Source organism: Haplochromis burtoni, unplaced genomic scaffold, assembly GCF_018398535.1.
Source record: "Haplochromis burtoni strain Fernald_Lab_line unplaced genomic scaffold, NCSU_Asbu1 Contig_44, whole genome shotgun sequence".
In the NCBI taxonomy this organism is placed as follows: domain Eukaryota; kingdom Metazoa; phylum Chordata; class Actinopteri; order Cichliformes; family Cichlidae; genus Haplochromis; species Haplochromis burtoni.
In genome coordinates, this window is record NW_024582405.1 from 2029630 (window position 1) to 2054568 (window position 24939).

General features: G+C 42.4%; 1 protein-coding gene across 5 annotated transcripts; it reads right to left on the reverse strand.

Moving 5' to 3' along the window:
* Positions 1-1278: 1278 nt before the first annotated feature.
* Positions 1279-23353, reverse strand: upf2 (UPF2 regulator of nonsense mediated mRNA decay). Of its 5 annotated transcripts, none has more exons than XM_042220175.1 (21): positions 23266-23352; positions 20799-21167; positions 19174-19953; positions 18943-19103; positions 18660-18851; positions 18430-18579; positions 16652-16755; positions 16475-16560; positions 16257-16365; positions 16026-16139; positions 15607-15723; positions 15067-15456; positions 13440-13715; positions 13082-13265; positions 11343-11497; positions 10854-10958; positions 10652-10750; positions 9971-10135; positions 7863-8004; positions 6522-6642; positions 1279-3821 (listed from the first exon to the last, which is right to left on the reverse strand). In XM_042220175.1, the coding sequence occupies exons 2-21, from the start codon at positions 21164-21166 to the stop codon at positions 3815-3817; spliced, it is 3825 nt and encodes a 1274-aa protein (XP_042076109.1). In that variant the 5' UTR covers position 21167; positions 23266-23352; the 3' UTR covers positions 1279-3814. The 5 variants fall into 5 exon arrangements, with proteins under 5 accessions (XP_042076109.1, XP_042076108.1, XP_014188714.1 ...); XM_042220174.1 differs by having other exon boundaries at positions 1279-3824; XM_014333228.2 differs by lacking the exon at positions 1279-3821 and adding an exon at positions 6124-6414 and having other exon boundaries at positions 23266-23353.
* Positions 23354-24939: the final 1586 nt, after the last annotated feature.

Genomic DNA, 24939 nt, shown 5'->3' on the forward strand with positions numbered 1-24939 from the left:
TGTGTGACTGTATGTATGACTTTATCAGCCTCTCACATAGCTGTGGAGGAATATTTGCCCTTTCTTCTTTATAGCATTGCTTCAGGTCATTGAGGTTTGCAAGATTTGTTTATGCACATCTCTGAAGGTCACACCACAGCATTTAATCAGGTTCAGCTCTGGACTGACCATTGTAGCACTGTGAATCTTTTTTTCTCTCTTCTGTAGATTTCCTGCTGTTTTGGAGCTTTAAGACGTCACAGAGATGGATATCCCTAATATGGTAATCTCAGACACACAGGCCCCACCTATCTGTAGTTTTAAAACTTTCTATCGTGAGGGTCAGCCAATCAGAGAGCTGGTGATGTATTACATCTAAAAACTTTGGATTGCTCCTTTTTATAGTGCATTGCAGCACCTCGAGCCCCTCCCTGTTCATGTTTGTTTGTGGAAGGACTTTCTGACCCATTTTCCACATTTCACACTGGGCTGCTTGTGTTTTAAACAGCAGCAACACTAAAGAAGCTATCTGGACTGCAGACTCTTACATAAGCCTTTGACACAGAGGCTTTCATTCCTGAGGGGTGTGTGTGTGTGTGTGTGTGAGAGAGAGAGGGGGGGTATATGCAGCGTCAGTGGCAGTGCCCAAGATGACTGATATTCTGCCTTTATTGCCATTGTTTCTCTTAATGAGCATGCTCGCCCATCTCTGTGGGCACTGTGTTCATATTTAACTTTAACAGATTTATTACATTGGTGCTCACATTGTGCACGTTCTCCAGTCAAGTTGAGCTGAATGAACATTAACAAGCGCAACATTTATGCCCGCCCCAGATGTGACCTCGGCACCGCGTCACATAGGAAAACAACCCTAAACAACCGGTGTTTGTTCCCTCTGCAAACACCGGACCACTGGAAGCACCGAAGAAACAGATGATCAGACTTTTTTTAAAAAATGGACACTTGTGTAACTGTAAAAAGTAACTAAGCCTTTAAGATGAATACTTCCCCTCTTGATTCTCCCTGCTTGCTGTCCGCCTGCAGCACAGGTCAGAAGAAATCTGACAAATTTAAAGATCCAGTTGTTTAATTTAATGTGAAAACTGTGAGAAAGAAAACAGTCTGCTCACTGGAAAACGCCATCACCAGGTTGTCTGTTGGCCCTGGGTCAGCCAAATAGTCATACTGATTCCTGTCTGCCTCCAAACATCACATTTCCATCTCCACTCTGGAAACAGAATCAGACTGAATCCCAGTTGTGATAATCAAAATGAGGCTTTCTATGATCCATCTGTTTTCTAGTTTTATTGCAAACACAGACAAGAAAATAAACCTGAGAAATACAAATCACTGACAGCTAAGTGGAAAAATGTGGACCACCGTATGTCACCACATGTGTTTGACTCGTATCAGAGTTACAGAGTGGTGACCCGTTCAGAGCGTATCCTGGAATAGCTGGCTGTGGGCTCCTATTATACTCAAAGAAAGCACCAAAGGTGTTGACCTGGCCTCCAAACTCCAACTCACCTGACCCCCAGAGGTATAGGTTGGTGGATTACCCCATGGCCCTTTAACCGGTTAATCCGGCCATGGTTTCCAGCGCTCCACATATGTAATGTTTAGAGGAGGGCGTGGGCGGGAAAAGAGGAAATACCCACTCTCGCTGCCTTGTAATTAGACCTCAACAAACAGGCGCACCCTCGCATGCCTCAAACACACGACTGACCTCATTCAGAGAGACGACTTTGTGCTTTTATTGTGGTAAATTTTATTTGTCATGAGCTGAGACAAAGCTTTAGCAGGCAGCTGTTTCTTGCTTTTTCCTTGCTGTAAAAGAATATCAGCTTGGACAGGGACAAACTTGAGTTATGGGTAATCTTTACTATAGCAAAGACACAGAGCTGCTGCAGAAAAGGTTCATGTAGCAGCATACAGGGGATATATTTATATATCTAGAGGCTTAACAAGTTATATTTATCTATTATAGTCACGTCATCACTAAGGAAGACTCTCAGGCACACGGTTATCCTGGAAAAACTTTTGTCACGTTACACAAGTCACAAATCAAAGCAAGCTGGATGTTAGCAAACTTTAAAAAACATCATCATCAAACTGGGTAGAAGTGGAAGAACTGCTGAATATGTACACTCAGGTGTCCACCACTGAGCAGGTCACTCAATCCTGACAAGTCTGAACGCAGCAGAGATCAAAAAGTGTCCGACGGTGCGAGAGCTGGAGATTTCTCAGCAGAGCAGCAAAAGCACTGACCTGACACTGCTGTCACGTCTGCAGGGGGGGCATGAGTAAGCTGAGCATTAAGACCAAAAACGAAGAGGATACGGGTGTCTGCCTCTACATAAATATAACATTAAACTGTCTGTACCCATTTCTGAGCATTAATCTTCACTTTTTGTTAGTTTCACCAAACTAGGCTGAGACAGATTTTTTAAAGATTCCCGCATCCCTAAAAACCCACTTTCTTCTGATTGGTTAACATCTGGAAGAAAATACTTTAACATCATGAATTCAAAATGTGGTCATTCGTCAGATGGACACTTTCTGTGATATACTCACTGAATAACTGCTCACTGAAGCAAGCAGTGGATACAATGGTATCCTCTGTTAACTGTCCACACTGTCAATAAATAGCACATTTTTGAAAAAAATAAAATAAATGAAGACAGTTGTGTTAAGGTATTTCGTTTAGGAATAGAGACCTTTGTAACCTCTTCTTATTCTCCATCTTAAATCTCCGGTCCCAATGTCTGGTGTTCACATTAAACAAGACAAAAAAATTCTAATAATGAGGTCAGTGTTTCTACAAGTTTTGAGCCAAAAGCACAGGCTCCACCCACCGGCTTAGGAGGGGCAGCCAATCAGAAGACAGCTGGCTTAACTGTGAATCATGCAAAGCTACTCTGAGAGGATCCAAGAATAATTACATGAAGCAGGAAATGAGACTACTAGGTCGCCTTTAAAGGTCTTGCTATAATCTGTAGAGTGTATAGGAGAGTAAGTACCTAATCAATAACAATTATGTGATGATTAGAAATGAACTGTAATGAACTCTAGAAAATAACTGTGACATACGTCTTTTAAAAATGTAACTGTTGATCAAAAAATACCTGTGAGACATGTCCACGGTTTCATTTTTATTTAAGTAAAACTAAGAAGCGACACAAAGCTATAAATCAGCTCGTTGCACACCATCGGTCGCTGTTCGATTAGCACGTCTTTCTCTGCATCACTGGTCAGTTTACGAACACCCAACTCATTCGTCTTTTGCTGCTTCGCACAGAATTGGACCGAGCTGTTCATGGAGTCAAAAATCAATCAATCAAACAAACAAACAAAAAAATCCCTTGCTAGTCTCGTGTAAAAGTTGTGCACTCGCAGATTTGAACTCCTAAAGACGAGTCACTTTTTCCTCTGCCTGGTGCAGTGGTGGCAGCAGGTCAGTCGATCTCGCCTCTCCCCGCCTGTCTCGCCATCAGTCTGCAGGTCAGCTGTTTCTAATTCGTTCTCTGGTTCAGACAGTTGTGTTTTTTTGTCATCTCAGGTAACAGACAAAAAAGAAAGAGAGCCACCTGTCTGACCCCCTGACCTCTGACCCAATTCCCTCCCCTTGTCAGTTCTTCTTCTCCTTCTCCTGTGTGTGTTCATGTCAGGGGTTTGGTCTGTCCCCAGCTTCAGGGGGTGTCTGGAGAACTCGTTCCCCTGTTTTCGACCGGTTTCCCTTCCGATCTTCTCGTTTTCCTCTTGCGCGCGCTCTCTCTCTCTTTTGCTGGTTCATTCTCTCTCTGCCTCGCTTGCTCAGCCTGGGCCCAGACTCCCATCAGCGTCTCCTGGAGGACAGAGCAGGACATTTACTGCAGAGGTGCTGAAAGTAAAGCTAAAGCCTGACCCCTTCAAAATAAAACTACTGTGAAAAAAACATTTCTGTTAAATAAAAATTAAAATAAAAACTAGACCTTTGAAAAAAGAAACAAAAAAAACTTCAAACCAATTCAGACAATTTTTTGAACTTGGAAAACCTAAGACAAAATAACAGAAGAGGTTTTTGTATTTGCTTGTTATTACAAATCTGAACGTTGAGGTTTCGATTATCGAGGTTTTAAATATCTACTACAGGGGTCGGCAACCCTGGGCATGCATGCCACAGCTGGCACGCGAAGCGTTAACCGATGGCACGACCATAGCTGGACTGGCCATTGCGCATTTGCCCGGTGGCTCAATGGTGATTTTTCGTTTTTATGGGCCGATGATTTTTTTTTTTTGTAACGGTATAAACAATGAAAGGTGGTGGATTGGCCAGATGCTGGCCGATGTGTAAAAATAACTTGTTGTTTGGTGGTGGCTATGGCAGAGCTTCCACAGAGGCCAGCAGGTGGATGAGGGAAGGGGAGGCAGGAGGAGGAGAGACGCGAGGCGGCCGCAGGTCCGACTGTCAGGTGAACTGAACTTCAGGTAAGAAGTTATGACCTGCAGTCTATCTGGGTCAGATATAAACCAGGTTTAGGTGTATTGTTGTGAGGAGACCATAAATAGCATTTGCATTTTCTGTTGTACAGTTCATTTGCTGTTATGGAGTTCTTGTTATGGATAAAAAGTGTCTTTTTTGTTTCAAAATAGCTGATAACTATTCGCTGATAGCTGCCAACATCTGCGAACAAATATAATTCTATAAAGTTGTTCTATATAGTGTGTAACTGTTCATATAGAGCGTTATTAAATTTATTGCTAATGCAATCATATGGCACATTGACTTCTGAGGAAATTTTAGATGGCACTCATCATCAGAATGAGTGCCCTGTAGACCCCTGATCTACAAGACTGAGTGTCAGCTACATTCAAAAAGTTTATTTTCTATACTGATTTTACTAAAACCATCTTCTAAATCTATCACTGAAAACAAACAAACAAACAAAAAAAAAAACCCCAAAAAAACATAAACATTCACAACTAAACTGAAATGACCAAACCTGCTCCTTAAATATATGAAAAACGCTTTTCCTGCTCAAGTTTTTTTTTTAATGTCTGGATTCCACTCTTGACTTTGGGGTTTTTCATACATCAGTTAAATGATTGAGGTAGTGGACAGACTATTTGTGTGTTATACAAAGTAAAAGTGCTGTTTTTGTACATAGAGTTTGGTGTGTCTCTAGAACACAACTACTGTTTGCTGTTAGCATTGGGACAAAAATATTAGAACAGGATGTATTTGTTTTTCAGACACCGAAAAAAAAATTTTTTCATTATGCTCCAAGTCCAAGATTTCTTTGTTTTTTGTTCTCCACCACCTAAAAGCTCCACCAACCGGCAGCAGCTAGCCTCTAACTGTGGACTACAGAGGCTGTTTAGAGCTTTTAATATGAAAACAGCTTCCTGCTGCAGATGGAAATCCAGTCTTGAAGTCTGACGTCATTAGCACTTTCCAGTTCCAAACTCTGCTTCAGGTCCCAAAGTCAAACAAACACTGCCACATCACTGAGTTAGAAGTTAGCAAGGAGTTAGCTCGCTAGTTTCCACCTTAACATGATATACCATTTTCTGACTGAGGAATTTCTGAAAAAAAAAATAAAACATACAGCTCTGCTATCACTTCTGACATAAATGAAGACAGGAAACTAAACAGCAGTGACGTTTGTAGGGATACTCAAGTTGGGCTAGCTGGTATATAATGATGTGGTATGTGGTGGCTAGCTACAGAGCTATGGTTAGCATAACGTAAACACAGTAAAGCTGGAGGATGAACGCTAACTTTTTTCCACTCGAAAAAAGTTAACACGAGGGTTCCTGATGGTTAGGGACAAATGCAATCGCATGGCAGGATGCTGTAAACAGACCAAACTTCAGTCAGGAGAACAACTGTTAAAATTCATCCACAATACGAGGTTAGTCATTAACATACTGCTGCACTGACTGGTTTTAAAAGCTAAACTTTAAAATGAACAGTGGTAATAAAAACTGAGAGAGGCCAAGAATGATCAATGACTATTTGCAAAATAGAGCAAAGATAAAGAGGAGTAGAATATAATAGGGTTTGTTTTTTTTTTTAAAAGCCACTCAGATATACCGTCATAATAATAACGTCTCGTGTTGTGCTTTGGTTTTAGAGATACAACAAAGATGCACGAAGCGGTGTTGATGTCAAAATGTAACCAGGAAGTGATCTTTATTTGCAGACTTCAGTTTTTAAAGGGAAAAAAAATAACTAAATAAACTTACTTGAACTGTCTGTACTTAAAAAATGAGATTCAGTGAAAATAGGAACAAGATGTCCTCAATACTGAGATTTTATGCTTGCTAAAGCCTCGCCTTTGGACTGCTGCAGCTCTGGCTCTTTTAGCCTACTCCAACTCATATCTTTGGTTTCTCTCCTGCTTCTCCTGCCTGTCTCGCTTCTCCTGACTTTCATTTCTTGCTCTTTTCTCTCTGTTCAAAGAGACACCAACGAGGCGCTTTCAGTGCAGTGAACTTAACAAACACTAAACTGACACAACCCGTAGCCAGACTGTCACCAATTGGGGACCGAGCCTCACCTTCCTCCAGTCTTGAAGATGAGGTCGGCGTTGGGCGCGCCTTTCGGGTGCTGGTAGCGGGGACGGCGCTCCCGGTTGGTGTTGGCTGGAGCCGGACGCTGGGCCAAAGACTGCATCATCTCTGTGACATGGAGAGGAAAAAGGAAGTTCAGTCAGAAAACTGATATGAAAAATATTTCACATTTCAACAGTTTATGACAACAAGGAGACAAAAACCAAAAACAAGCAGACACAAACTGATGACTAATAAAAAAAACTACGAGCATGGATGACTGATCTTGTCCTGTGTTAGCAGTTATTATGGCTTTTATCAGGCCGCTGCTGAATACATGTGTGTGAATGGGTGGATGACTGGATGTGTAAAGTGCTTTGGGGTCCTTAGGGACTAGTAAAGCGCTATGCAAATACAGGCCATTTACCATTTACATGAACAGGAAGCACGTCCAGTGTCCTTACGCTTAATTTAGGCTTCTGTGTTGAGCCTACCTGCAACCTGCGAGGGGCATTTGTTTTTTTGTTTTTTTTGTTGCCCTGCAGTTTCACCAACAGAACATTGTCATTCAAGTTGATTTAAAACGATGTGACTACGGTGAAGATTTAACATGTATAAACTGCACCTTAGTGGAATAAAATCAGCAACATCCAGGACTGAACTATGTGGAACCAACAAGTAGCAAAACCTGCAGTTCTGCTGATGGCCACTAACCAAACCCACAGACTTTCACATTTAAATGACAAATTTACTGCATAAATAAAAAGCCTAGTTTGGTCTCCATAGCTTCTTTAGTCCTTGTTGACTTTAAATCACTACAAATGGATTTGTTGTCATTTCCCTTAGAGGTTTCACTCAGAGCCAAATTATATTTAACCACAGACTTGTTGCCTCTACTGAAAACATCCCCCCTGCAAAGGCCCAGTCTGAACCCATAAACCTCATACTACTAAAGCTCCTCTGAGGTAAGCGGCAGCAGCAGAAAGTGAAGGTTTATCAGGACTCTTACATTTCTAGAGTAATTATTAGAAGCCAATAAAAACCTAATACCCTGAAAAAAATGAATCAAACTCATGCACTCACCTTTTAACCACGCCCCCCGACAATACACAACTATAATAATCTGTGCAGATTTAAGGTGGAAATGAACCAGCTTTTTCTTGTCAGTGTGACCTTGCACAGAGAAAGAACTTCAAAGGACTCACTGGGTAAGCAAAACAACACACCCTGATTTCAGGTCAAAGGTCACCGTTTGCTTTCACAGATCAGATATGAAACAGAAGCCGATCCACTCGTGTAACCTGGGCAGATGCGGTAACAAACAATAAACAAACAGTTTCCATGGTTACCCTGGTAGTCCTCCTGCTCCTGCCGCTCGTTGATGTCCAGAGTGAGCTTTTTCATTCTCATGCGCTCCTCCTGCTCGGCCTGCTGCTGGTTGAAGTGATTCGCCGCCAGGTGGGAGGAGAGCGGCACGTTCAGGATCTTATACTGTTCAGGAGAATGAAAGACAGTTTAGCTGGACAAAGGCATTTTTTTATAAGTTCACATTCTGATAATTCAACAGCATTGTTTAAAGTTATCATTTTGTCTCAAATCGTAGATTAATTATTTATGCTCGGATCAGCTTGTAAGTTGCAGAGTGCCCTCTGGTGGATAAACTACGCAACATCAACACTAATAACCTGGCTGAAGGGTGTTTCTCTGGTCTCATCTGTGCTTTTTAAATAGTATTCATCCATCAGATACCGATAGATGTCTCTCCATGTCTATCCGGTATCTGATAGAAGTTGATAGTGACATATCAGCTCAGTCTTTTTGTGTAGGCGTCGCTGCTCAGCCCCCCTCAGCTCTGTCAATGTACTGTTGGCAACTTGCAATTTATTGTCTCCAAAGAGAAAGTTTGTTTCAGGACTCAAAGTATAAAGTATAGTAGTATTTCAGTCAGGTTCTAGTAATTACAGCATAGCATTTTTAAAAACTTTTTTTTTAAACTAACTAATTAATTAATTAATTACAGTGTAGCATGACTACATGCAAAGTGTGTACAATGAGGCGGATAAACTAGAATTCACACCAGGCGTCGCGAATACAGGCAGATCTCAACTTAAATTAAGAGCTTCACCTTCAGACAGATGGAAAACGGTAGAGGGCTCGAAGAAGCATGCAGACAGCAAGCTTCTGACAGTCTTTCTGTAGGGTGTACTCTGCGGCTTTCTTTAGGCCAGAAAGTGATTCATCTTGTGAAGTTACAATAGTGTTTGACTGACAGCAGAATTTCTTACTCTCTGAAAACTGATATCAGTCCCTCAACTGGCTGAGCATGAGATTTCTAGAGCTACAGATCTCTCAGACACACCGACAAAGATGCCCTGTGTGCGTTGGCGTTTCTGGCAGCTGTTTTTCAAGCAGGCTGAACGCTGCATGAAACCTCTGTGCACAGGCAAAGTGCTGGACACACCCAGCAGCACAACAACCAGCCTCTGCCCTCAAACCACACATTCCACCACGCAGCGGCTGGCCTCAACGCACGCACACACACACACACACACACACACACGTACACGTGTGTTTCGGTATGTGTGTTAGGACGCCTGCTGACATACACGCAGTTTTTTCCATCTATAGTGCTGAAACTGTTTCTCTCAGGAAGCCTTACATACATAATGGGCACAGTTAGAGAACACAGAGGGGCATTTAGCAGGAAATTTTCCTCAGAAGGACATGAAGACCAGAAACGGAGCAAAAAGAGACTCATTAGTGTACCAACATCCACCTCAGGGGTGCAAACATGACTGAATGATAAAGCTGCTGAATCAACTTCAGACAGAATCAACATCAACGGTCCTGCAGAAATGCCCTCCCTAGAATAGATAGACACTGAAACTGGCTCAGATAAAGTACACACACACACACACACACACCCAAAGTCAACATTATTAAGCATTCATTTATGCACACCATCTCCTTAAAGAACAACCAGGATGAACTTTAAAATTGTTCATCCTGCAGAGAACAAATTAGCAGAGCTAACAAACACATAGACTGCTTTTGTGAACTACAGGAACTACAGTCCTGCACTCTGTGAGTGGCAGCTAAAGGAGATTGTTACTGTAACCTGCAGTTGCAGGAGCGAGTGCAGACAGTTTTCACACCTGATCGCTCCACTATTCATCGCCATTACGTGTAAATTCTACTGTTAATGTGGAATATTTTAGAAACCTTAAGTGCAGGACTCAGTGTACCCTGCAGGATCATTCCACAGAAGATCGGCCAAATAACTGTAGCATACTAATCGAGTTACAAACCCTTAGAAGATTATTTTGGCCGAGAAGGGTAGAAGATGAACCCGGTATCAAAATGTGGTTAAAAAAAGACTTTTCACCTGCAACAAACTGCTGTGACCAGCCTGATTTTTAAAGAAGTGCAATAGCTTGGCACATAGATGCCACCTTACCTGCTGCTTATTGCCTTTGCGAGTCAGCATGACAAACTGCATGGTATCGGAGATGTCCGAGTCTCCCTCACTAATGCATGGCTGTCCCTTCTTCAGCTGACTCTTCAGCTGCAGAGGAATGGCAACATCCAGCTGGTGCACCTTCACCGCCTCCCCACTACGCTGCTGCAGTGACACAACACACAGTGAAGAGTCAGTCTGCAAGGTCTGGATCAAAGCTGAGGAGACCTGTACTACTCTATGTTTTCTTATGTTTGTAAAGTGCTTCTTTTCACTGAGCAAATTCATCATGTCCAGAATATCCCATCATTATCTGGCTTACATCAGCAAGGTGGCTACCAATGCCATAAGGCTACCTGGGTTTCAAACTAGCTGTGAGCATGTTCACATAAAAGAGACAAAGAAAAACAGTGTAATAAAGGCCAAAAGCTACAAATCTGCTGTTAAAAGAAAAACGCTGCATGTAGCTATGAAACTGTGCACGCGTTTTTAGTCGTTATTATGATTACACTCATCTCTTTGATGTTTTTACAATGCATATCTCTGTTCATGTGTGTGTGTGTGTGTGTGTGTGTGTGTGTGTGTGTGTGTGTTGTGTGTGTGTGTGTGTGTGTGTGTGCGCGTGTGCGTGGTGTAAGCAGCATTAGTATTCATGGCCAGTGTGGCGGCAGGACGCTATACCTGCAGGTTTTCCAGCATCATCTTGTCCAGAGCCTGAATGAAGTCCTCGTCCTCAGCGCATGCCACGTGCTTCAGCCCGCCGCCACGGATGGTCACCTCCTGCACACACAGGCAGCAAATCAACATCAGCAAAAGCACAAATCTTTAAACCAACAAAATGTATTAAATCTAGATTTATACACAGACATTTCCCATTGCTTACATTGTTCTCCTCGTCAGTCTCGTTCTCCTTGTTGGAGTCGGTCAGGTAATCCGTGTTCTCTTCTTCCTCTTCCTCCCTCTCCTCTTCTTCATTCTCTGACCCTTCCTGTTGGAGAAAAAAAAACCCAAAACAAAACAAAAAAACCCAGTCATAGCTATATTTCTGTTTTTTGCTGGCCATGCAGCTCTCAGGTTTTTTGATCTGCAGCCGGGTGTGCATGAGTGTGCGGCCGTGTTGGATGTGGGGGTATTATCCTAGTTCACCTAATGACCAGGAGAATACTGCGGTGGGTACCTGACCACCATCTTGGAGTTTTGAAACCAGATGTTTCACTTCTGGGCACTGGGCTCCACCACCCTATGCTAGACGCCACTGTTAACTTTAGACTTTAGACTAGGGTTGAATATTTAGCATTTCCTGTAAGTTTGTTCTGTTGCAAGATGGATTTTGTTTGAGGAAGAACGCCAGAATGGGGGACTCAACACTCACATCCTCTTCCTGTTCGTTCATTTCGCTTTCATTGCCTGACTGCTCTTCGGTCTCGGCGCCTCCCTCTTCATCATCGTCCCCGTCATCATCTTCCTCGTCAAGACCCTCCCCTTCACTCATGGCACTGGAGCGGCCGTCCTTCTCCATGGCCAGACCTGCACAAGAAAACGTGGACAGATTCCTCTTTAGGACACGTAAGACTAAAACAATCAGGAGAAATTATATCATAAATGCCTCCGAGCCCAGCCCAGCCTGGGAGAGCAGCTTTACTCAAACAAAGCCCTCAGTTATATATAGAACAAATATTCCAGAGGAAAATTGTTGTGTCTATGAAGCTCGTCACAGAGCATAATTATGCAAGAAAAGGTAACGGCGAAAAAATGAAGTCTGGCAGTGGCGTGGAGTGGAAGATCAGGTCTTGTGTGACTCAAGGACTGAGGAATGTCCGATCCTGGTTGAAGTATGAAAGGTAACAATAGCTCCACTGTTTAGCTTCAGGGGTCTTCATCAATCACTCTCCTCTCCTACATTCCCACACACAAACACATGCTTACTGCTTATCTACCTGCATAAAGGTTTACACACATAAACACAACAGTGATGGAAAGCTACTGATTACATGTACTTTTATACAGTTTTGAGGTACTTCTGGCTTGTGCTGCTAATCACACCGATGGGGATGTATTAGCAAAGCAGCTGTTAACCTTATCTCTCTCCCATTAATGCCTCTTTGGAGGAATCCGACTCCAAGGAACTACTTTCCCCCCCACTTTTACTCTAAATAACTGGGTACTTTACAGCTCATGTATCTGTACTTTTACTTGAGTACAGGATCTGCGAGGGTGTCCGGCTCTCAGAGGGCGCAGCTGTGGTTTACATTTTTCTCAACACATTCCAGGTCAACACCTTGAAACTGTTAAACAAAGCTCACGTTGCTGCGCTGTTATCAGGCTGCAGAGTCAGATACACCTGCTGCGCAAACACTTCCTTCTTCCTCCTCTCCAGATATCATCGTCCTGATTGTGTTTTGGTTTTTACATTCCTGAATATTCGTATTGTCTCTGAGCTCAGATTCTGTGTCGTAAAGATTGTAGTTTCGGGGTTCGAGAAAGAGGTGTTAGGGGTTGCAGCTTATTTACACCTCAGTGGTGAATCTTAACCTCCTTAGACCCGAACTCTTTCATGGCATACATTTTTAATCTCTCTTTGCTATTTGGGCTGATTGGGACCTGATGAATATAAAAACAAAGAATTACATGAGAGTGCTAGAAGAGGTGTACAGACAGCACTTGAAAGAAAATCTCTAAATCGTCACATTTCAGACACTCAACAGACAAAATGAACAAAACAAATGAGTGCATGTCACATGTTTTATCAACAGCACACAAATGCATCTTTGGTGAGATCAGATCTCCCAAGGTTATCAGGCTAGATTAAACTGAGGTCCAGAGGAAGTCTGAAACAGTCGTCACTGATTTTAAAAGATCCTTCCTGAAGTCTCTGTAATGAGTGGAAGTGCATGTATTCGGCATTTTAAACAATGAGTTCAAACCTGTTCGACAGACAAAGCAGAGGGAGAGAGAGGAGTGACACAGCATGCTCGCTTGCCCTCCCACACACTGGGGAATGCTGCTCTGCCAGGACAACGGAGAGCAACCAAACCGGCAACACCAGCTGCTACACCAACGGCGTCATGCTCCACGCACATTAAAGATGATTACTTAGCGTCACCCTCCTACCTAGTTTGACGAGCACTTCTCTCTCCAGGTCGCTGACTTGCTTGATGGCCTCCTCCAGGGAACTGCTGAGCCTCATCTTAGGCCTGAGCAGCTCCAGCGTGTCGCTGATCATGTAGTCGATATCGATGGGGAACGGGTGGTCCTTGGTCCACACGTCCAGGCTCTTTTTCCACCATATGTACCGCTGCAGACACACAACAACATCTCACTTACTTCACCCCTGACCAGAACACCTCCTGAGCAGACCTCACAGGTCTGTCAAACTCAAAACAGTGGCACAGTGATTATACCCAGTAGATTTACAGAAAATATCAGGGTTCCCGAACATAAAGTATAGGCACTTTAGGAGGTTACGTGCCTGGAAGTAGATGAGGAAACAGTCTAGCTTCCTCTTGCTGGAGCCTCGATCGAAGTATTGGCCGCAGGTATCAAGCAGGGTGCAGACCAGGCGGATGCGGAACAAATGCTCTGGGGGGTCCAGAGGGCTGGGACTGCCGTCCTGATTCACGCCGAAGGAGATGAAGGAGAAGAGGGTGCGGAAAATGACGGCCGACTCCACCATGCGGTAGTTGTAGAGCTCGCCCAGGAACTTGGCGCTGCTGATCCGCCGCTGGTTGAACTTGGGCTGGTTGACCTAGGAAGCGAGGGAAGAAGAGGAGATCCTAAATTGAGATGTCCAACAATATAATATAGGATGCTTCAGGGGAGAAGAAAAAGAAAATGGAGGAAAATTCTTAAAGCTTTTTGCTGCAGGGCTCAAGACCGCCAACGTCCTGGTTGCTAGGAAAAATGCTTGAATTTCGACTGTTTTGAGGTCAGATGGAGGCCAGATCAGGGTCAAAGGGTAAGCATGGCTTCTAAAATATGCAAGTAAGCATTTGCAGCTGTGACACAGGCACAACTGTTTTGTGTTCAATTATTTTTTTGTAAAATCACAACCTCAGCCAAGCAAATGGAGTCCGACAACATTCCAACATGTCCTGCAACATGTAGCAGACACAAATGACACAGCAACACAGGTGTCCGCTTCAATCAGCTGCCAGTCAAGCAGATAGCATCGGGGTTTTTTGATCGTCCTGTCCATTCAATGCTCCTGATCTCACCTCTCCTGCACTAAACGTCCCAAATATATGACACACGAAGCATCTGCAGCTTCAAGTTACAGCGAGGTTAAAGACGTCCAGAACAGTTATTACAACTCAAAAAAACAAAACAAAACAAAACAAAAAAAAAACCTCCTCAGATTTTCATTTTGAATTTCCACTTTTTAGTTTTGCAAGTAAAAACATCTTTAGTTTAGTTTTTAGTATTTTTTTAGATAACTGCAGTTAGTTTGTAGCCTTACATGAACATGAATAATTTCTATCACTCGACTGGAGATCCTTTTTATCCTTTTTATTTTTTGTGTGTAAGCAAACATCAGGGCCAACTGAAACAGTTTTCCCAACATGTAAAAAAAAAAGAAAAAAAAAAAAGAAAATGTAGGAAATAAATACATTCAAGAATATAAAGAACACCCGCTCTTTGGCACTTATTAGTGAAGCATAAATGAAAAAAAGGACTAGATTTCTCAGGAAAAAGCTGAAGAGAAATAATATCGACAGCAAGAAGGAGCAACGTCCTTCTAGCTTCTTCGATATGATCTCTGACTGAATGTGACCGGAGTGAAAGTAAACAAGCGAGCTCGAGAGAGAAAAAGAACGCAAGCTTCGCCATGGTCTGATCTTTCCACAGTCTGCAGTTAAATAAAACCTTTTGCACACATTCAGTCTGCTCATTGTCATGGATACCAGAACGAACATTTTGGGTCAGCGTCAGACTGATAATACATTCCAAATGTTGGGCCAGTGCATCCCTAATGGCAATAAATATAGAAATTACTGATCAGAGAATAAGATTACGGTCCTATAAACTACTAAGGGCTCAGTTAAGGATGAAACACAAAAGCATATCTTGTTTTCAGACTTGATTTTGCTTCTTCTTACCTCCATGCCGAGCCGGATGTCCTCCAGGACACCGTCCACCACGTGGATCCCCACGTCCTCCTGGTAGGCCACCAGGCCAGCCAGCAGGTTGGCCACACAGTGGATGCTGTTGTACTTCACGTTCCAGATGTTGACCATGCAGCAGATCAGGTAGCTCTTCACCTCGGGGTCCTGCCATGGCAGCTTGCGCATCTGCCTCAACACCTTCTCTGTGGTGACCTTGGACAGGTCCTTGTAGAGCAGTTTGCAGATGTACTCCTGCAGCGGCGGCCTCTTCTTCTTCACAGTCTTCTCCATGGGCGGCGGGTTGCAGTAGTAGTAGGCGTTCTCCACCATGGTTACGTAGCGGGCATCAAGGTGCTGGGCCTGCTTTTTGCGCATCATTTGTTCCTGGAGCACACATGGGACAAAAGTCGGGCTAAAAACCACTCATTTATCTTTATATTCAAATATTTTCTCTGTTTTTGTCCTTTTCTATATCACATTCTAGTTATCTGCTTCAAAGTGAACAGAAGCCCAGCGAAGAGGACCAGTACTGACCAGCAGGACACTGGTGCGCAGGTGAGAGTCGGGGGATCTGAAGAGGAAGCGGCCGCAGGTCTCCAGCAGTGTGCAGGCCATCTCTATGTGATGGTGCGTAAAATCAGACAGCAGCATCTGGAGGAGGAGGAGACATGGACAGAAATCTATAACAGCTAAGCTGGATGTCGTCTCGCCGGCTGTGTTGTAATTCTGATGCATGCACACAGCAGAGTGAGCTCTGGAAGCATTTCGTACTTGTTATCACAGTGAGGATGAAGGTAAGTAAGTTTAGTTTTTCACATCTTCATCTTAATGTGGCATTTTGTTTGTGATCTGATTGGATGAGCAGAGATGTTGCTAAAACTGTTTGTTTTCTTGTACAGGGATTTAAAGACAAACAGCCTGATGTGACTCAGACAGTGGCTTCTTTCACCCACCTTGAGACACTGAAGTGTGTCTGTCTTTGAGAACATCTTGAACTTGGCCAACTCGCCGATAAATCTGACGGTTTTATTCTTGGTCTCGATGTTGATCTGATCCTTCTTCCGAATCTAGAAACACAGATTCGATTCATAATGTTGGCAAGTGTTTTTAATGCAAACATGATGGAAAAAAGCAAAGTATGACAAATCTATTTAAAACCTGATGTAAGTGAGCAGAGAACCTACATGAAACCTGAAGTCTCCCTTCAGCATGGAGCACAGGTCCTCCGCCACGTCTGACATGCATGGATGCAGCGTCGCCACCAGACGAGAGTAGAAGGGCAGGAGATCCAACCTGCAAGAGGAGAATGACTCAGTGCACCGCTCACAATCACACAATCAGTCATGATGATAGCACCCCCTTGTGGTGATTAAAGGTAAATGCCAAAACAGATGAAACCTACCTCTGTCTGGGGACAGTGAAGAGAGCACGGACAAGCTTCCTCCTGTTAGACTTGGTGTTCATGTTCATGCAGAAGTCCATGGCAGCCTGTAGGAATCACCAGAGATCATAAACCTTTACAAACTATCCAACATCTGGAAGCTCATTGTTTTCCTTGGATCAGTGTGTCTGTCCTCACCTTGTCTATGAGGTCTCTGTTGACACAGTTGGGAAGCTGCTGGATGAAAGCATCCACGATTAGCTTCAGGTGAGACCCCGTGTTAGCTTCCTCGTCCTCTTGTTCTGCACAGACACAAACAAATGTTCACTTTGTATGCAGTTCAAATGAAACCAATGCAATGTGTATGTTCCACTTATTGTTCATAGTTTTGTCTGTACAAGGATTTCTGCACCATTTTAAAAACTCAAAGTATTAGGCCACATCTCTTAATCTCTGAATTAATATATTTTTAGTCCTATATCCATGCAGTCTTCCTTTTTGTGAAACAAAAAAAAAAAGAGGATGCCACTACTGCAACTAGTCAGTTCATAAGATTTCTTACCTCCTAGATATTACAAAATCAACTGTAAGTCAGCGCTGCTTCTGTGAATCAACTGCCCCCATCTCATCCTGTTGCCGTCATCCTCCTGTCACACCAACCCTTGTACGTCCTCCTTCACTACATCCATCCTTCCTCTCTAATCTTCTTTTCCTTCTTGTCCTCTGCAGCTCCATCTTCATCATCCTTTATCTGATATATCCACCAACCCTCCTCTGCACATGTCCAAACCACCTCTCTGTCCACTGTTACACTTCTGACCCAAGCATTAGGTAAATTCATACATTCCAAGCTGTAGAACCTACTCGCAGAAGACCCAGTAAATCTCACAGACTGCATAAAAGATGGAGTAGGTGCCATCTAGTGGTCTACAAAAAAACAAAGCCAATACTTGAGTGACTTAAGCCTGCATTTCTTCTAAAGGCCAGCAGAGAGCGCTTCTGCGAGCTGTTAAAGAAGCTGGCTGTATCCCAATTCAGGGTCTGCAGCCTTAAAGGCCGCATTTTAAGGCCGATTACGTCACAGCAACGCGACGAAGGCTGTCCCAATTCGAAGGCTGCTCGAAATGCGGCCCTCAAATGCGTCCTTCATTTCCCTGAATTTTAAGGACGTGGCGGTGTAGACTTAGTGGCCCAACATATCCCAGAATGCATAGCGCGGCGGTGGGTGTGGATAATTTTGCCGAAAAAAACGGCGGACGAGGGGCGCTTGAAGAGTAAACTTTAAGTAAGTACTGAATATTATGTCACTTATTTATGTGCAAATGTTTAATAACGAAGAACATTAAAACATTACTGTTGGACACATGTCGGCAAAGTTATGTGACATTAGTGACGTTTGTACTAACTTGATTTTAAAGCCTTTACTTTAAAATATACACCGTTCAATAGCTGACCTTAATCTTACAGAGAATGATCAAAGCTCATGTAGAAACAAACAAACTAATGAACAAAAGATATTCTCCTGCATTTCTGTCAAACAAAGCTGTACGTAACGTTTCCAGCTGTTAGTATCATGGTTGCTAGGCAACCTGGGCAGCGCAACGGAGGCTAGACCGTCCCATTTCACAAGCCTCACACTTCCGGCCTGAGCGGTCTTTAAGTACGCGGCCCTTGTGGACCGTTAAGGCTGCGTACTTTAAGGCTGTATTGGGATACAGCCATTGTATAGACGTTTATGATGAAGCAGCCTTTGGCTCCTCTGATCTTTGACCTCAGTAACCATTTTCCTGATGAGTTTATGGACTAGTTTTAAGTCCTATTGTTCATTTAGTAAATTATAGTCCAATCAGATTAAAGGACAAACCGGTGTATTTTCATTGGCTAACTTGTGATTAAACACTGTCAGCCAATGAGCATGCAGTAACACATCATCATAGAAGTAGTACAGTAGCTGTTTTCTGGAAAGTCCTGTTTACCTTGTTCATCGAGCAGTTTTTTGGCCAGCTCTTCATTTTCCACCTCGTCTGGTCCCTCTAGTTCAAGAGGTTCATCTGTGATGTCCAGAGCCTCGAGCTCCAGCTCCAGCTCCTCTGTTGTGCTGCCCGCATCCTTCCCCTCTCTGCCATCTGAACCCAACAGCAGCACGGTCAAAACAAAGTACACAAATCTCTTCCTTTTTTGTAAGCATGGGTGTTTTATAACATACCTTTGGCATCCTCCTTCTCTTTGCCCTGACTGCTCTTCTCGTTGTCCTTAAAGAGGATGGCGGGCACAAATGCCTTCAAGTCCACCAAGTTCTCATAGAAGTTACGAGCGTCTTCGTCTTCCCAGATCCCTCCTTCCAAGTCATACTCTCCAGGCTTCCCGGGGGTGAAGATGTCGATCCCGGGGCCGTGCTCTGTGACAGCAGAGCCATGATAATATCAGATATTAACAAAAAATTGACAGGGTATAATATGAGGAAGAAAAAAAAATGTGAGGCCACACACCCTCCTGCACAGTCTTGTCCTGAGGCAGCTCGGGCATGTTTTCATCCAGCAGATCAGCCAGAGACTGAGTGTTGGCCAGCAGCTTCTGGTAGGAAGTGGCAAATTCCTCGTACTGCTTGTGTCGGTCCTCGCTCAACTCTCCTTTGGAATGCAGGATCCGCCTGAAGAGGACAAAAAGTTAGGTATGCTCAAACAATCACGCAGTGGTTTCCCGTAACAGCTGAACCTCACCTGTTCTGTCTCTCAATGTTCTGCAGCTCCCGGTGGTCCTTCTTCAGGTGTTTGGTGAGAGATGTGAAGTATTCCCGCAGAAGATTCTGGAAGGGCTGCTGCTTCTCACTGCTGATGATCTCGCTGGGAGGGAAAGCCAAGCCAAACTTCTCGGCCGCCAGTTTCACCTTGCGGGGCACCAGCCCAGCAATGTCGTCCCCACAGTGCTTACAGAAGCTGATCACCACGGAAACATGGGTGTGCGTCTCGCGGTCAGCCCCAATTATGTTTTTCAGCTGCTCGTAAATGAGCGAGAGACCCTCTTTGTCCGTGAAGAGACCGACGATGGTGAGCTCGGCGATGAAGCGGAGGTCTGTGCGCAGCTTGCTTACGTTGGGTGCCTTTTCCTCCTTCCTGGCTTCAAAGTGCTTCTTCCAGGCCTGCAAGAGCAACGGGGCAAACTCGGCGTACCTCTGGTGGAAGAGCGAGCACAGATGGACCGCGCAGCCGACATCTGAGATCTTCAGCTTCGCTTCCACAACGGAGCTCACAGCCTCACCGATGTACTTGCTGAGGTTGAGTGAGGCAAAGTCGTTGGAGAGTGAGTCTCGCTGCTGCTCGGTCAGCGTGCGCAGCTTCTTCACGAAGGCGGTGTTCTTTTTAAGGCTCGAGTCCAGGCGGCTAAAGAAGGCCTCTTCAGGACGACCCTCCTGGGCATTCTGGTTCTTGCTGCGCAGTTCCTTCCTACACTGATGGCGCTCCCATGCCTCCTGGTACAGCTGATGCCCCTCCTCCTTCTCCCTGCAGAGATGGGGTGACCCGCAGAAAGAGGCGTGATTAAAGCAAGATAGTAAAACCAGTGCAGTTGTTTCGGGTGTTACAGTGGCCCTAAGACTAACATCAGGGGTTGAGATGGATGGTGGTGATCAACTCTGGCTCTACGAAAGGTCAAGTCAAACATATACACGCTGGACCAGCGGACACATCACTTCCTCTTATGTTTATTTCTTAAATGAAGGTCATGCTGACATCAACATGCTTTTAAAACATAAAAACACATGTTCTTGTATCAGGTTTTTAAAAGTAGGAGACACAAAAGAAAACTTTCATCTGCACACAGTGTATGACAAACTTTTAACTTAAGGTTTAAGTGGCTGAGCTTTATCACATTTTTTACATGTTACTGTATTAAGTATTTTACACAAAGGCCACATGGAGATATTCAAATAAACTCACCTGATCAGCTTGCATTTGAACTCAACTACGGCCATTTTAGGGAATCTAGAAATTTTGTGTAGTTCATTTATTACATGCAAATTTACAGCTTTTAAACCCAACAGATTAAACTGTACACAAGCAGATGAAGCACTGATGTGGAGAGGCTTTGTATTTCTAGTACATTAGGACCCCATTAAAGATCATCTTTGGATTCAAAATGTTCTTAATTGACATTTATCTTCAAATTTATTAATGCTAAATTAGAAAAACTACAGAGATTCATCTTGGGATAAAGATGTAGGTCAAACCGCCATTTTATCAGCTCTTATGTGGCTAAGATTAAGTAAGCGGTAGAATTGATCTAAATGGCATTTTAAACATTGCTAAAATCGCTATTAACTCAGAATTTAACAATCAAGATGACTTACTTGAGGAGGGCAGCCTCCTCCTCACGTTGTCTTTTGGCTTCCTCCTCTTTAAGCTTCCTCTCCTGCTCCTCTTGCTGCCTTTTCTCTTCCTCTTCCTTCTTCTTCTGCTCCTCCTCTGCCTTCAGTTTTTCCTCCTCTTTCTTCTTCCGCTCCTTCTCCTCCTTCTTTTTCTTTTCTTCCTCCAGCCGCTTCCTCTTCTCCTCCTTGCCGCCGTCTTTTTTGCCGCTCATTTTGGCCTCGTCTTTGGCCTTGTCCCGAGCAGATGCCGGCCTCCTCTCAGCCTCCCTGTCCTTCTCCTTTTCCTTGTTGCTGAAGGTGCAAACATCTTTCTCATCCATGTTTACTGAGCGCTTGCGTTCAGCAGGCATACTGAGGAAGGACAACGAGAAAAGCTTAATGGCAATAGATGCTGCTGTATAAGTTAAAGAATCATACAACAATCTGTGCTTTTTTGAAAATATTTCCATCAGCCTCTTATTAAAATTAAAATATTAATTATCAGCTTTGTTATTAAATATTCTGATTTCCTTTGATTCTATTCGACCATCCAATTTAAGAAAAAACCCTCAGGAGGGTACGGAACTTGTTGTCCAAAATCCTCAAATCAACAAACCAACCATTTACGATCAAACAAACTCAGCTTATATGGGTCCAAGTTACATTTACACTGAATAATACAGTCAAGTATAAAAACATTTATACTTTTAATTTTTTTTTACATGCACATTCCACTGACACTGTGACATACAGTGCTGTACTTTGCAGCTGAGTTTCATTCCTGATGTTACTGAGGTAATAAGCTGCACATATAACATCTATCTGCAGATAATAGTGCACTTATAACATACTGTAAATAAGAGAATACATGAAAATATGGCACCTGCATTTTAAATTGAAACTCTGAAAATAACCTGCTCCCAACACAATGATGTGTTCAGGATCAGTTACCATGGTGATTTAGCCAACTAAAAAGAGAGACACTGAAACCTCTGATTTGAATCTCAAGACAGCTCACTAAACCATTCATCTCACTTCAGAGTACACCCCTCTGGACTCTCCCTGTGGGTGGGGCTGCAGGTACACTCAATAGCAGTGAACTAAGTGAGGAAACGATGTACAGTATCTCACAAGTACACCCCTCACATTTTTGTAAAGATTTTATTATATTTTTCCATGGGACAACATGAAAAGTCATGTCTGTTCTGTTTGTAAAAACTTAAAAGTTAAAAATAACAATTTAAATAAAATAAATAAATAATAATCAAGTGGACCACTTGGAAAAATAAATCCTTTGGGCATTTCTTTTGGCCTTCAGACAATAATTCTGATTGTTACAGTGCTCAACGGAACATTCAAAAAAATAAATAAATCAATTGGGCCAGTTTCATTTAGGCATTTACTCACTTTTGTTGGCAGCGGTTTAGGCAATAATGGGTGTGGGTTGAGTTATTTAGAGATGACAGCAAATTTACGCTGTTGTACAAGCTGTACACTCACTTCTTTATATTGTATCAAAGTGTCATTTCTTCAACGTTGGCCCATGAAAAGACATAAGAACATATTTACAAAAATTTAAGGGGCAGACAGATACATCTATATCAATTCATTTTGAAGATGTTTTGAAACAAATCAAAAATAACTAAAATTAAACATGCACACAGACTATCGTTGTACTGCTGTGTGTGAACCGCACAGATAAGCCCAACGATTTCCTGTTTACCTGACACGTTAAAACAAATTCAGGATTGATATAATCTAAAAGTCACGTCTAAAGTCTCCAGACACAAAATGGAGGAAGGGTCATCGTGATGAGATGTCATAAGGGCCTAAAATTAAAAAAATAATTCAGTTTAATCAAACATTGAGACAGAAACTCCACGTAAACACGGCTGAACGGGCCCTGCAGGTGAGCAGGTAAATCAAGCGAGAAGCTCCTTAAAGCTGACACCTGTCCGCGCGTGTAAACGCCGTTTGGTTCGTGCACGTTTTTAAAAAGAAGAGATTAACATTAAACGTGTAATGCTGTTCCACTGTAAACGCTACGTTCAACAGAATCAACCTTTTGGGGTTGAACTTGTAATGTTAAAGTCAGCGTGACAGTCGCCCACGCAGACTCCGCCTGTTATCCGCCAAACCTCCGCTACACCTGCGTCAGCCTCCTCCGTGTGAACAGCTTAGCAGAAGCTTCACTTTAAAAGACAAGGAGAAAGCCGCGTTCACAGCGCCCAGCAGACGCTGCGACGTTTTTAAACGAACAAACAAATTTATAACAAAAAAGAGCTAGCGTTAGCACGGCTAGCGAGTTTAGCTCAAATGGACTTAGCGAAAACAGCCACAAACAAACGCTTAGACAGCGCAAAACTGACAGACAGTAATTACAACGCAAATTTACAAACATACAGCAAGCACTCCCTGTTTAGAGAAGCCTAGTTTCTTCTAAATAATATGTAAAGATGAGCAGGGTTACTTGTTAGCCGTAGCAAAACAAACATCGGTTCATCCGTGCTGGTTTCCGGGTGAACAGCATCAGGACCCTCTCGTTTTGGAGTTCCAAATTATGCCTGATTAAAAATATATAAGTTACCTTACATTTTCTCCGATACATGAGAGCATTTTTATTCTGGGCTTTCTAAACGATTACCTTAACAATTTAATCTTCAAAGAAGTGAATAATATTGTATTATATATTAAAATTATTGTCTCCCCAACAGCCAGCATTCCAGACTGCTAACAGGTCAGACAATGGCTGTATTCCAATTCAGGGTCTGCAGCCTTAAAGTACGCAGCCTTAACGGTCCATAGGACAATCTTAAATAAGTGGTTACAAAGAGACATCACAATTTTTGGAAGAATATTATTAACCAAAATGGATAGTTTATCTAGATTTATATATCCAGCTTACTCTTTATCAATATCAAATAAAGTTATTAAAATAATTAATAGCATGAATTTTAATTTTATTTGGAGAAATAAGTGCCATTATATATCTAAAGATGATTTGGTTAAACCATACATTGAAGGCAGTGGAAACGCAATTGATTTTGATATAATGAATGGTGTTTTGAAACTTAAATGGTTAAAATCCTTCCTAAATAATCCACACTCCATTTGGTTTTTTATACCAAGTAAGGTCTTTAACACACTGGGGGGTATCGATTTTCTCCTAAAATGTGACTTTGAAATTACTAAGCTACCTGTTAAACTCTCTGAATTCCATAAACAGGTCCTTCTTTATTGGAAAATGTTATTTAAACATAATTTCACTCCACATAATAGCCCAATTTGGAACAATAGATATATACTGATGAACAGAAAATCTATTTTTATTCAAGATTGGTTATCAAAAGGTGTTTGGGCAATTGCCCATTTTGTAGATGAGGAAGGACATGTTCTAGGACATCAAGATTTTTGCCAAAAGTTTAATATCCAATGTTCTAAAAGTAAATTTAATCGGGTTATAAAATCCATTCCATTGTCACTTAAAAACATAGTTGTAAATGATATAATATATTCTGACATCTCCCCCAAGTTAAGGCAATTATATATAGATGGTATTCGATTTTGTGATGTTAAATGCAACAATAAGTTTCTTAGATCTTCATTAAGGAGTCTTTATTCTCCAAATTTACTTAGACGTAATTACATATTAAAAGATTTCCAAAGGGAAGAAATTGAAAGAATAAGAACTGATTATATCACCTTCCCTATCCCTCCTAAAGGGAAAGAAGTCCAATTTAAAATCTTGAATAAAATTTACCCGACAAATAGACTCCTTGGTGATAGATTCAAAATAGAAACTGGTAATTGTGTATTTTGTGAAACAGAAGAGGAGGATTTGGACCATCTATTCTTTTTGTGCAATTTTATACAAATATTTTGGTTGGATTTTCATACCTGGCTTTATTCCAGTGGGATTCAAATGACCCCATTTACCTTAAATATGATAATGTTTGGAGTGTTTTTGAAAGAAAAGAAAGCTAATTATGGTGTTAATGTGTTATTAATCTTGTGCAAGCAATTTATACATAAATGTCGTTTTTTTAAGACTAAACCAACACTAGCTTACTGGAAAAACGACTTAAACCTGTTGGTTAAATCTTTGACCTTAGTTAAAGAGAAAAAGGCTGCTTTTTTTTGTTTC

Coding starts and splice junctions, on each gene's coding strand:
- upf2 (XM_014333228.2), bottom strand. CDS start 21,166: ATGCCTGCTGAACGCAAGCGCTCAGTAAACATGGATGAGAAAGATGTT. Junction 13,716..15,066: donor ACATCCGGCTCGGCATGGAG/GTAAGAAGAAGC, acceptor CTCGCTTCCTAG/GTCAACCAGCCCAAGTTCAA. Junction 10,751..10,853: donor AGACTGACGAGGAGAACAAT/GTAAGCAATGGG, acceptor CTGTGTGTGCAG/GAGGTGACCATCCGTGGCGG.